Source organism: Chinchilla lanigera, unplaced genomic scaffold (assembly GCF_000276665.1).
Source record: "Chinchilla lanigera isolate Chin_1 unplaced genomic scaffold, ChiLan1.0 scaffold00038, whole genome shotgun sequence".
Classification (NCBI taxonomy): domain Eukaryota; kingdom Metazoa; phylum Chordata; class Mammalia; order Rodentia; family Chinchillidae; genus Chinchilla; species Chinchilla lanigera.
The window spans coordinates 21,122,923-21,136,616 of record NW_004955439.1 but is presented as its reverse complement, the minus strand read 5'-3'; the positions used below and the strand labels follow the sequence as shown (position 1 = coordinate 21,136,616).

General features: G+C 41.9%; 2 protein-coding genes across 2 annotated transcripts in view; one reads left to right on the top strand and one right to left on the bottom strand.

Moving 5' to 3' along the window:
* Acat2 (acetyl-CoA acetyltransferase 2) overlaps positions 1-12,731 on the top strand; it is an 18,677-nt gene extending 5,946 nt beyond the window's left edge. Inside the window, exons 3-9 of the mRNA XM_005390719.2 lie at positions 899-1,080; positions 2,990-3,107; positions 8,690-8,833; positions 9,601-9,723; positions 10,410-10,564; positions 11,121-11,231; positions 11,795-12,731. Of these exons, the coding sequence (XP_005390776.1) occupies positions 899-1,080; positions 2,990-3,107; positions 8,690-8,833; positions 9,601-9,723; positions 10,410-10,564; positions 11,121-11,231; positions 11,795-11,965 (1,004 nt within the window). The 3' untranslated portion in view covers positions 11,966-12,731. The remainder of the gene's footprint in view (positions 1-898; positions 1,081-2,989; positions 3,108-8,689; positions 8,834-9,600; positions 9,724-10,409; positions 10,565-11,120; positions 11,232-11,794) is intronic.
* Positions 12,238-13,694, bottom strand: part of Tcp1 (t-complex 1) — a gene marked incomplete in the record, with an annotated part of 10,342 nt that continues 8,885 nt past the window's right edge. Inside the window, 1 exon segment of the mRNA XM_013517327.1 lies at positions 12,238-12,543. Coding sequence (XP_013372781.1) covers positions 12,327-12,543 — 217 coding nt within the window.

Sequence of the window (13,694 nt, the reverse complement as noted above, 5' to 3'; positions counted from 1 at the left end):
AAGTGCTTGCCTGGCAAGCCTGAGGTCAATGAGTCCGCCTACCGGTAAAAAAAAAAAAAAAAAAAAAAGAAGGTCTTATGGTTCTATTTTAATGTATTCAGAACTCTGTAGAGCAAAAATGCGTACATCTCTAAAATACCTAGAAAGCAAAAATAAATAAGTAAATAAGATAAGATAAAATACCTAGAAAGCAGTACAAGGCAGTATGTACAGGGCTAGACTGTGACAGGCAGAGAGTATATTAGGCCTTTTTGCCTTTGGAACTCCACCCTTTGCTTGGTTTGAAGTATGTGTGGAATGTTATGATAGGACATAGTAGTAGTGGTGGTCAGACCTAGAGATGATGGGGAGATAAAAATATACATGTGAAATAAACCAGTATTTTAATAAAGTGAAAAAAAGAGAGTGGTAAAGTCCAACCCTGTCCTGTATGGGAAAAAAGAAGAAAAGCAGACCCCTGGGAGCAGTTTTAACAATGACTATAACAGAGAAATCTTTCCACACTGGTACCCATAGCGCCACCTCACTCTGCCATGGTAAAACTGGACTGTAAATCAGATAACCCTACTTAGCCAATTCCTGTAGATACAGGAAAATAAAAACTCCCAACCTGAACAATATCTGGGACGAGTTCATGTTCTCTAAAATTGAAGAATGAATTTTAGGAGCAACGGAGGTTAAGAGCAGAATATATTTATTGAGAGAATGAAAGCTTCTGTCCAAGAGAGGGACAGAAGCGGGGCCTGAGTGGGTTGCACCCCTTTTTGCCTTTGGTAGAAACTTGGCCCATAGGCTTCATAAGTGGTAGACAATCCAGTTGGCAATTTTACACACGTGCATAGCCACGTATTTTACCTTCTCCTTGATTGTTAGGGGACCCTTATGTTCTTTCTTCCAGGTTCTGGGCAGAATCCCGTTCGACAAGCCAGTGTAAGTGCCGGGATTCCTTACTCTGTCCCAGCATGGAGCTGCCAGATGATCTGTGGGTCAGGCCTTAAAGCCGTGTGCCTTGCAGCCCAGTCCATAGGGATTGGTGACTCGAGTATTGTGGTTGCAGGAGGCATGGAAAGTATGAGCAAGGTAAGCTCTGAAAAGACGCTTCTCGCTGACCTCTCCCTAAACAGCTGCAGTCGGCACAGCAGCAGAGTGCTGCGGATCAGAACTAGACTGAAACAAAGGCTAGAAATCAAACTAAGAATGGATGCAACCATGACCCCCACATGAACATTCATTCTCCAAATGGAAAATTCCATTTAAATCTGGGGATATAGCTCAGTGGCACAAGTGCCTGCCTGGCAAATGCAAGGTTCTGAGTTCAATTCCCAGTACAAGAAAAAAAAAATAAAAAGAAAATTCCATTTAAAGAAAAAGCCTATTAACCAGTACAACGGGGACTAGATATATTATGTTTAAATTGTTGTTATGAGGCAGTACAGTATTTCCCAAATTAAACCCATAGTATAGTGGGGCATGGTGGTAGACAACTGTAATCCAGCACTTTGGGAGGCTGAGGCAGGATTGTGAATTTTAGCCTAGTTTGGGAAACTTAGAGACTTAGTGGGATCCTGTCTCAAAGTAATAAGGTCTGAGGATGTAGCTTAGTGTGAAGGCACTGGCTCAATGCCTGGTACTGCAAAAACATAATATGACTTGCTTGATAACTTTGGTTTTAAATTAACTTCCTTTTGTATGGAAAAGAAAAAAATCGGATTAACTTTTCAGCTGCACATGGTGACACATGACTCAGGCTGAGACAAGAGGATTATGCATTTGAGACCAGCCTGAGCTACAGAGCAAGTTCAAAGCTAGCCTGGGCTATACAGTGAGATCCTGTCTCACAGGGAGAAAAAAAAAGAGCACTCTCTTTTTCTTCTCTTTTTTTTTTTTTTTTGGTACCAGGAATCGAACTCAGGACCTCATGCTTGCCAGACAGGCGCTTGTGCCGCTGAGCTATCTCCCCGGCCCAAAAGAGCACTTTCTTCTCAGAAATCCCTACCAGTTTAGGCAGCCTAATTCTCACTGTCAGCCTTATTTGACCCATTGAAACAGTTAAACATCCTTAGCATTAGTTAAGGCTACATGAGCTCCTTCAGTCGACAGATGATTAGTTGCGCCTCTGGAAGTGTAAATCGGATCTTTAAAGAAGTACAGTGATACCTCAGATGTTGTTCCAAATTTGCATTCAAACACAGAAAAGTTTGAGAGCTGAACACATTTTTCTCATAAGAAATAATAGAAAAGCAAATAATTGGTTCTGAGGCCCAAAAAATTACACTTATAAATTCATTTTTCCAGGACTTTAACACAAAGTTAACAGCCTTAAATTGTAGAAATACCCCTAAAGTATCAAAACACAACATAGCAAATAAAATTTTTCACAAATTTTGTTCAGGTAGTTTACCTTGACTTGGAGGCTTCCTGGCATACTGGGAGCTGGAGAGAAATTGGAGGACAAATGTTATTTTTTCTTTGAAACAGAGTCTCCTTCCATAGTGACTGCTGGCAGTACATTTTCTGGAGTCTTTTCTTGCACTTTTCTCACCAAAAATTCATCTGGGTGAGAGTGGCACTTAGACTTACCCTTTGTGTCTACAGCAACATGCTGCGTATGACTCACTCTCGGTTCTTTCAAGTAGGATTTTCGGTTCAACTATGGAGCAAAATCACAAACACCAAGCATATTTTTTCACACTTTGCTGTCTGAGTGGTAGGAAGTTCAAGCTTAGAGCAGTTTGACAGCTGGGTATCACCATGAGACACAGAGTGGGTAAGATTGAGGGAGACATGGAAATGGGCAGGCAGGTGAGTGAAGGATTCGAGAGTAGGCAGGGTGGGGCTGTCCACTACTCTTAAGGGCATTCGGGTTCTAGTGGGGAGGGAGACTACATGCAAGGGGAACTACATGAAGGAAATACTAGATAGTTCTGAGTGGGATACCAAGGGGAAGGCTAATGACAACCAAGCCTAAATCCATTGTTATTATTTCCAGGCTCCTCACTTGGTTCACTTAAGAACAGGAATGAAGATTGGTGAGATGCCATTACGTGACAGTATACTTTGTGATGGTCTTACAGATGCCTTTCACAACTACCATATGGGTGTGACTGGTAAGGCAGACATAGCTGCAAATATAACCTGAAAAAGTTGGGAAAGACTGGGTAATATTAGTGAGTCTCACTGTCAGAGGCCATGCTGCTTGACTTCTCATTTGGTCAGGAAGCTGAGGCTGGGAATGGTGCCCAGAGGGTCCTGCGAAGCACATGGCGTTCATATATTTCATGGAGGTTGCCCAGGTGGCCTGTATCTCTTCAGGCCTGTCTTATTTACTTTGCTGTTGTTGCTGGGACAAAATACTCAATATCGCAAATTAAGGAAGGAAAGGTTTATTTATCTCAGGGTTTGTGGAGGTTTCAGTCCATAATCAGCTGGCTTAAAGCAGGGTGGCATGACAGGGCAACTGTTCAAGGTTGCAGAAGACAGCAAAACCAGCAAGAGCAAAAGGGATATGGAGGGACCAAAGCAAGTATAAAATCCAGCAGGGCAAACATTAAGTCCTGTAGTTCCACGTTCATCATGTGGTACAGTCTGTGGAACATTGTGCGCTCCCAAGGGCTTGTGTGACTCTACTCCTGTGGCACTTCTGGTGGGTACAGCTCCCACGGCTTCTTTCTTAGGCTCACTTTGCTCTCTCCCTTGTGCTCTTGTTGCTTTTGCTGTCTTTTGCCACCTTAAAGTGTTGTCTTTGTGTTGTGCCCCCCTGCCTTGGAGCCAGCTGATTATGGACTGAAACCTCCACAAACGTGTGAAATAAACCTTTCCTTCCTTAATTTTGGGTGCTGGGTATTTTGTCTCAGCAACAACAGAAAAGTAACTAAGAGAGGGACACCAGAAAGTCATCCCAGTTGTAGCTGTTGCTGTTCAGAACAGGGCTGTGGTGGATGGATCTGGAACTCGTGAGGAGCCAGCCTGTGCCTATCCAAGACAACCAGCTCACTGAGCTGGGCATGGTGGCATACATCTGTAATCCTAGCACTCGGAAGGCTGAGGCAGGATAGCTATGAGTTCAAGGCCAGCTTGGGCTACATAGTGAGTCTAAGGCCAGCCTGAACTACATAGTGAAACTCTGTCTCAAAAGCAAAAACAAAATCTGACTATCCTCAAGGGCCCTCACAGTGACCACTCTAAATCTGTGTCATAAGCCTAGCAGAAGTCAGATATCAGTACAAAGTGGTCAACTGTAAGACAGGCCAAGAAGATAAATGCCAGAGAATGGACAACCAAGATCGCAGGCTTTAACCATTTAAAAGTTAATCCAAGCATGATTGTCACATACTTGTAATGTCAGCTACTTGGGAGGCTGAGGCAGGAAGATCACAGTTTGGAAGCCAGAATGGGCAACTAAGCAAGATCTTGTCTCAAAATAAGAAAAGAAAAGGTGCTGGAGAGGTAGTTCCGTAGGAGCATTTCTAGCATGCTTGTGACCCTGTGAAGCTTGCATTCTCAGTACCAAATAAAAGAATGAAGTTAGTAGATTTCAAAAGGCACCTCTCCTCAGTGACTGCCCAAAAACTCCTATGTTGTTAATGCTGCAGTGGTAGTTATAGCAGCTGCTGCTAAAGCTAAAATTCCAGTGGAAAAGACTACTACAGGTAACTAGGCAAAGGTATCTGGTAAGAAAGCACAAAAGGCTGCTCTGAAAGCAAAAACTCATGGACTAACGTGCTTCTTAGATGTATTTCTCTTTATGAACAGAGACCAAGTGTCTTAGTTACTTTCTTGGTGGTGGGACAAAACACACAACATCCACAAGATAAAGGAGGAGAGGTTTATTTTAACTCACAGATTACAGAGGTTTCAATCTGTAGTAATCTGGTCCCAAGGCAAGGTAGCCTGGCAGGAGAAGCAGTTCATGGCATGGCAGGCAGCAAGCAGTGAGCCATCAGTGGAGGAGAGAAGTTTATATATGCACCCTTCCAGGCCACGCCCACAGTGACCCACCTCTTCCCACCAGGCTTTACCTTTAGCCTCACACCCAACTATGCACCCATCAGTGGACTAATCCAGTGTCACAGACCCATGATCCAGTCACCTCTCAAGGGCTCTGTCTATGAGCAGGAGGCTTTGGGAGGCCATGTAGACATGAGCCACAACACCAGGTTCTAATCATTTTTTAATCCACAAGGTCTCATGCCAGAAAGTCATCCCAGTTGTTGCTGTTACTGTTCAGAACAGGGCTGTGGATGGATCTGGAACTCATGGGAGGAGCCAGCGTGAATTTTTGAATCTATACTAGTTCCTCTCTAATAAACTAAAAAAACTACTAAAGTAAGTAAATAAGTCTTTTTTTTTTTTTTTTTTTTTTTTATTCTGGGTTTTGCTCTGTAGTTCAGTCTTACCTTGGTCTAAATAAGTAGCTCATAACTGGTCCCAAACTAATAGAGATCCCCTTGCCTCAGGCTCTTGAGTGCTAGGATTATAGGCCTGCACCACCATGCCCTGTGAATAAATAAATACTCTATTTATTTATTTGCTCATTTATTTTTGGTCTTTTTTTTTGAGACAGCGTCTCACTATGCAGTTCAGGCTGGCCTTGAGCTCACTTTGTAACCCAGGCTGGTCTCAAACTTACAGCAGTCCTACTGCCTCAGCCTCCCGAGTGCTGGGATTACAGCATGCGCCACCACGCCCGGCTAATATTCTTCCTACTTTATGAATCCTTGATACTGGGGAATGTGAGAAGTGGCAGGCACTTTGGTACTTTTGGATCAAACCCTTCATTTTGTCAAATGAAGAAACTGATTCTGTGGCAGAGGCAGTATTAGTTAATCCAGTATTTGAGGCTTCACACAAGTATGTCACTAGTCATGTATCTCGAAAACAGCTCTTTTACTGGCAAACTGAGCAATGATAAGAACTCATGTCTTTACTATATGTGAATGTAAATCATAAGAAATACAATGGACATTGATTTCAGAGATAAAGAAACAAACCCTGAGAAATCAGTTGCCTTGCTAAAATCCATGCAGCAATGGCTTGCTTTCTTCTTTTTGTTTTCTTCCCTCCCTAGCCAGCAAGGGTGTGTGTGTGCTTGCACAGTTCAGGCAGTATGACCCTAGGCCTCTTTTGCTAGGCAAGAATGGCTCTGGTTCCATGAGGAATATAAATCATGTGAAAAAGATAGTGTGGAGGCCAGGCAGGTTGGTACACACTTACAATTCAAGCATTCAGGAGGCTGAAGTAAGAGGATCTCTGTAAGTTTAAGGCTAACCTGAGCTACCTAGTGAGATCAAGGCCAGGTTAAACTACCTAGCAAGAAACTGAGACCCTGTCTAATATCTATCCCCAAAAAAAGATGATGGGGAAAAGGGCAAGAGTCTAGGCCAGGGGATAATATATGCAAATACAAGAAGGCAAGGGCTTTGATATTTGGCACACAGCAGAAGCTTAAGGTGTCTCAGCTGGAAACCAAGCAGAAAAGGCTGAAGAACACAGGCATTGACCATGGAAGATGCCATGGACTTTACCTGAGCCTTAGTGCCCTAATGTCTGGGTCACAGTGTCTGAAAAGTGGTAAGCAGACCAACTGCCTCAACATTACCAAGGTAGTTTTTGGTTGTTTTTTTTTTTTTTTTTTTTTGTCTATTTTCTCAGTCAGGGTCTCACTATGCAGTTCAGGCTGGCCCTGAGCTCATCGTGTAGCCCAGGCTGGTTTCAAACTTGCAACAGTTCTCCTGCCTCAGCCTCCTGAGTGGTGGGATTATAGGCATGCACCACCCCGCCCAGCTTACCAAGGTGGTTATTAAAACTTTTGATCCTAGCTCACCTTAAAAACCTTTTTTGCACAAAGAAATCATCAATAAAGTGAAAAGACAACCCACAGAGTGGGAAAAAATTATAGCCAATTGTCCCTCAAAGGACTTCTGTCTAGAACATACAAAGAATTGAAAAAGTCACACCCCTACTCAGATTTAAAGACCTAGTCCAAAAATGGGCATCTGAGATGAATATACACTTCTCAGATGAAGAAATACAAACAGCAAATAAATACATTAAAAAACGTTCAACATCATTGGTTATTCGAGATATGCAAATTAAAACAACACTGAGATTCCATCTTACCCTGGAAAGAATGGCTATCATCAAGAAGTCAACCAACAACAAATGCTGGCAGGGCTATAGGGAAAAAGGAACTCTTTTCCACTGTTGGTGGGAGTGTAAACTGTTGCAACCACTGTGGAAATCAATATGAAAATCTTAAAAAACTACCATTTGACCCAGCTATTCCCCTTCTAGGTATCTTCTCAGAAGTAACATCCCACAGCAATATATGTATAGTAGCATATAGTCCATATTTATAGTAGCATGATTTGTAATAGCTAAATCTTGGAAACAACACAAATGCCCATCAACCGGATGGAATGCTACTAAGCCAAAAAGAAAGATAAACTCAAGGCTTTTATAGGTAAATAGATTAACTTGAGACCATACTCATAAGTGAAATAAATCAGACTCACATGTGTAAACACTGTAATGTCTCACTAGTGTGAGAATCGGAAAGAATAAACAAGATGCAAAATATACAGTAGATATTGTGAATAAAGAAACTTTCAGAATAGCAAAACTGTGATGGGAGAAAGGGGAGATATACACAGAAGCTGTACTCTGAACAACTGTGAATATAACAACGTGCAATGTGATGATTGTTACTGCCCTACTAGCCTGTTTTGAAATATTTTATTGTTATTTTTTACATTTTTTTTGTTTAAAAAATAAAAGTCAAATCCTAAACCAGATGTGATAGTATACACCTGTAGTCCCAGTACTCTGAGAAGCTGTGGCAAAAGGAACTCAAGTTTGAATACAGCCTGGACAGCTTAAGTGACTTAATGAGATCCTGTCTCCAAAAATAACAAAACAATACTAAATTAAAGCAAAAAAGGGCTGGAGATGTAGCTCAGTGCAAGGGCCCTGATTTCAATCCTAGTACTGCAAAAAAAAAAAAAAAAAAAAAAAAAAGATCCAAAGGGGTGAGGGGAATAGCTCAGTGGTATAGAGTATGTGAGGCCCTGGGCTTGTGATATGAGATTGCATTGAGAAATATGTGAATTTAGGCTGTCACCATGTGTCTGTATGTAAAATTATAAATTGTGTGGGTATGTATATGAATTCTTGCTGAACAGGCTTAGTGGTAATGACAAACCAGAGACATTGCTATCTTTACAGCATGGCTGTAATCCCAGATCCTCATGAGACCAAGGAAGGAGGATCTCCATTTGGAGGTTGGTCTGAGCAAGCTGGTGACATTCTGTCTCAAAATACAGATAAAAGAGTTTGAGAGTCAAGCATAGTAGCAGCACCTATAATCCCCAAACTTAGGTGAGGCAGGAAGCTTCCAAGTTTGAGGTGAGAGTAGGCTACAAAGTGAGACCGTCTCAAAAAAACAGAAAGGGCTAGGGGGTGTAGCTCAGCAGGAAACACCTTCCTCACATGCACAAGGCCCTGGGTTTCATGTTCAGTACTGCAAAAACAAAAACCTTTCCCACTAAAAGTAATTTCCTTAGAGGAATGCAGGATCCTCCACAAAGCACTGCCCTGTAATCCCTAGGGGATCCTGGGAATACATGTGGGTGAATGGCTTGAACTACCAAGAGCTTGTTCGTGAAGCTGTTTTTTCCTTTTTTCCTCCCAGCTGAAAATGTAGCCAAAAAATGGCAAGTGAGTAGAGAAGCTCAAGACAAGGCTGCTGTTCTGTCTCAGAACAGGACAGAGAGTGCACAGAAGGCCGGCCACTTTGACAAAGAGATTGTACCAGTTTTTGTGTCATCTAGAAAAGGTAGGTATGTAAATGGAGATTTAAACATCAACCTATTTCTCTCCAAAGGAATAATGTGTGGGAATGTTTATAGTTTTATCTTAAGTTTTTCAGGTTGCAAAGATATATCCTAGATACATCTGAATGAGGGGAAGAGGATGCTGTTTGGTGGGACATGTTAACACAGCAAACCGACAGCCTGAGTGCCTACAGCTGCTGTGTTACCAGGTTTCATGAGAAACTGGACTACTGGCTGTGGCTATTAGGAGACAACAGCTGTCTTGTTTCCCATACAGGCTAAACTAAACCTCTATAGAAGTGAGCATCTGTTCCTTCTTGTTGCTTCTCTGTACATCTCACACGCATCCTTCTAGAGACTGGACCTTTTAGGATCATTTGTCCTTATCTAATACAGAATGCTGCAGCCAGCTTCCCTTACTGGCAGCTGACATGTCCTGCCCATATGAGGCTGGATTCAGATTTCCTGATGTACTCCCTAGTAGCCGGTACTGTGACCCAAACCTTAAGACCCTTTCAACATTCAGCTCCCTGGAACTGCTTTTCTCAGGAAGGGCAATGGATTTAGAAAACATTCAAAATTGTCTCATGAGGACGTCTCATAAAACGTTTTTACATACAGTAATTCCTGTGTATACTTTTACCTGTAATGAAAGGGGGTAAATATTAACGTTTTCTATCAAATGTGAATCCTCTCGATTCTGAGAAACCCACGATTCCCAGCACACTCACTGAATCTCTGTACTAATCTCAGGTTTTACTCTTTCCAGGCCTCACTGAAGTTAAAGTAGATGAGTACCCTCGCCATGGGAGTAACCTTGAAGCTGTGTCCAAGCTAAAGCCTTATTTTCTCACAGACGGGACAGGAACAGTCACTGCAGCTAATGCTTCAGGTTTGATTTCTGAAGGTCATGTGGGAGAATGCCATCTTCTGTAAGGTCTACCAAAATGCCTTTGTATACTGAATGATTCTTGTGGGCGGGGCATCTCATTATGTATCAGAACCTTGAACTCACTCTAGCTTTAGAACTCAGTGACCCTCCTGTCTCAGCCTCCCAAATGGCTGATCTTTTCTTTAGTACTGGGAATCAAATTCAGGATGTTGCACATGCCAGGCAGGTGCTGTGCCACCTAGCTGTTATCTCCAGCCCCAATGCTGATTACAGGCATGGTGACACCAGGCCTGGCAGAAGAATTTTACAGTTTCTCTATTTGGTTACTGACTTAATAATCTATAATGAATCGATTTGGTTTCTTGGCATCTCAGACATATAAATGAAACAGTAAATTTGAGTACTCCAGGTTAGTGACCTTTATATTTTTCCTATACCAGAAACTCCTAGTACATCCTTGTTCCATTTCCTTTTCTAAGTCTCCACCACTACTGTAATTTTTCCACTTTCTGTGTCCAGTTACATGCTACACTTAGCATTTGTAACTATATTATAAAGTCAGCTAAATTGCAGCAAGCAGCTTTACCAAGATGCTAGAATAATTTAACTCATGTCTTTAGGTAGAAAAGACATGTAACTGAAGTTAATGAGCATTGTGGAAATCACTCAGTCACTCCATTTCATAGGAATAAATGATGGTGCTGCAGCTGTGGTTCTTATGAAAAAGTCAGAAGCTGATAATCGTGGACTTACACCTTTAGCACAGATTGTTTCCTGGTCACAAGCAGGCGTGGAGCCTTCCCTTATGGGAACAGGACCAATTCCAGCTATAAAGCAAGCTGTAAGTACGTTAGCTCCTATCCTTTGTTCTTTTGGTAGGGACCCTGAAAGCAGAACAGTAACCTGCAATATGCTACTAAATTCTCCTAAAAGCCTCTCCTCAGACGTTCTTTCCATTCCAGGATTGTGTTTTCAGTTACTCCAATCAAGTTTATTTTTAATAAAACACAACTTCCCCTTTGCTGTTTTCTTTCTCATCTTTCTCCATAATGAACAACAACCAAGACGACTTGGATGCCGTTTTTTCACAAGTCCAGTTCTGTTTTATCACCTAACCAGCACATGTCATTGAACAATGAATGCTAATAATTCAACATTTAGGACAGTTTAGAACTACTTCTTTAAAGGACATTTCAGTGCACATACTTGAACTTCTGGATGGAATTAGTGCCACTAAGAAAATGTTTCTCACTGCTCTCATCTAGAACAATCAATAGCAGGTACTACTTCTTAAGAGGAATCCTTTCACATCATGCAGTATTTTCTTTGACCAGAAAGGAATTGTTTTACTTCAGCCCTCCCACCCAGAATTCTATGCCATTTTTTTTTTTTTTTAGGTTGCAAAAGCAGGCTGGTCTCTGGAGGATGTTGATGTATTTGAAATCAATGAAGCCTATGCAGCACTCTCTGTTGCAGTAACTAAAGAACTTGGATTAAACCCAGACAAGGTAAACATTCTGAAGTACTCCTCATTGTGCCAGTTAACTCACAATATAAACTTGTAAGAAGTATCAAATTACATTTTCCAGATTTTTAACCTTTGGTTAATGGATGAAGAAATAGTACTAAAGTCTTAACGGGATTCAGTTCACTTGTTTTGTTGCTTCCCGAAGCGAAAACAAAACGAGAACATTAGTTTACTTCAGATTTTTAAAATCATTTTTAACTAGGTGTGATACTTTGCCTATTATCCCAGTTACTCAGGAGGTTGAGGCCCCTGCGTTCACCCAGCCTCAAAAAGAAAAAGGGCTAAGGATGTAGCTCAGTGGTAAAGTGCTTGCCTAGCATGCACAAGATCCCTGATTTGACCCTCCCCAGTGCTATTAAATAACAGGGAAGGTGGTCAGCAATGAATATCACAAAGGTGTAAATTTAACCCTAAGCAGTGAAGAAAGCTCAATTTGAGAGGATAGTTTACTGGTATAACATAGGAAGAAAAACAACAAATTGAGGACTTTAACCTATGCCCACAAGATAAATGACCTAAGACAAATCTTGTCTTCCCTCTTAGGTCAACATTGAAGGAGGGGCAATAGCTCTGGGTCATCCTCTAGGAGCATCTGGCTGTCGGATTCTTGTGACCCTGTTACACACACTTGAGAGAATGGATGGAAGGCGTGGTGTTGCGGCCCTGTGCATTGGGGGTGGAATGGGAATAGCAATGTGTGTTCAGAGAGGATAAATGGCTGAAGAGCAATCACAAAGCTGGATGTGGTGGTGCGCACCTGTCATACTAGCACTTGGCAGGCTGAGACAGGACCACCACCAGCTCCAGGACAGCCTGAACTACATACACAGCGAGACCCTGTCTCAAAAGAAAAACACCCAGTAACCACACTCACTCTAAACTTAAATCTCATTTCTTTTTAAACTAATAAAGTACAGCACAGTAATGTGGAACTGAAGGACCAAAGTCAAGGAGAAAACCATCTTCTACTTCACAGAAATAGAAACTGTCAGCTTGCTGTACTTTAATGTGTAATACTCAAGCCACAAGACATTCCATCCAAAAGTATTATAAATTAAATTAAACAGAAATCACATCAGTCGTTAAGGGCTCCAGAATGAACAGCGTCTTCATAACCGCCATGCTTATCATCTTTGCCTTCTGGGTGTAATTTAATCAGGTCATCAATTCGGAGAATGGTAATTGCAGCTTCTGTTGCAAATTTCAAGCTCTTTACTTTAACTATGGTCGGTTCAAACACCCCTGCTTGTTTGTTGTCTCTCGGTTTACCATTGATCAAATCAAGACCAATCCTGCAATGAAGGAAAAAAACTGGGTACATGATCTCTTACAGGTTAAGCAGCCCATTAATTCTTGCTATTTCTGAGAAATGTTTATGACTGCAGTAGTTAATTAAGATGTGTTATGTAATGTACCAGCGCCCCACAATGGATGTTAACTGGATGTACTACAAAAATGCACTAATAAAAAATTAACGATACAGCAGTTATCATTGGCAAGTGCAGGGCTGAACACCGTTGAAAGGTTGAGAGGGTGGCAAAGAAATCCTGACCCAGGGCTGTGGTACAGGCGCCTGCCTGCCAAGCACAAGGTCCTGAGTTCAATTCCCTGTACAAAAACAATACGAAAAGAAAAGAAAGAAAACCCTGATTCCAAACCCAGCATGGTGACACACACCTGTAATCCCAGCACTCAGGAGGCTGAGGCAGGAGGATAATCACAACTCTGAAGCCAACCTGGACTACACAGTGAGTTCAAGGTCAGCCTGGACTACATGGTGAGACCTTGTCTCTAAAACTTAAACCAGAACCACCTGGATTGCAAGGATCACTTAAATATATTCTTGGAAACTGGGCTGTACAAGGTTAAGGTGCTGAACACAGGGACCTCTGGCTTGCTGGAAAAGAGCATATGCATGGTGCTCTGAAGTCAAGATAACCACAGCTGAGGCAACCAAGGACATGGACTGCTCACAGCCACTTATGCAAGCCACTTACTGTCCACTCGTTTAAGAGACTGGGGCTAGGCCAAGACCCTGGTAACAGTCATGTGTTGCACAACATTTGGACAAGGAAGATGAACACACAGGATGGTGGCCAAAACATTCCGCCTAGTAGCATCACAGCCATCCCGGTTTATTTAAGTACACTGTATGATGTTCTCACAAGGATCAATTCACCTTAATGAGATATTCCTTAGGAAGTATTCCTGTTGAAGCCGTGCATGAATCTCTTAAGGGAAGAGCCTGAAAAGAAATATGGCTCATCCTTAAATCTCCTAAGACTTCCTGCAAGTCAGATGATTCTAACCAGAGAAGCAGAGTAGAAATCAGAGTCACCTTCTTTTGGAGAAGCTATGACTGACAACAAACCTGTCATAATGTTTGAGTCTTTTGACAAGTCTGTGACTTGACAGTTGCTAAGCCTCTAGCTGACCACCACCA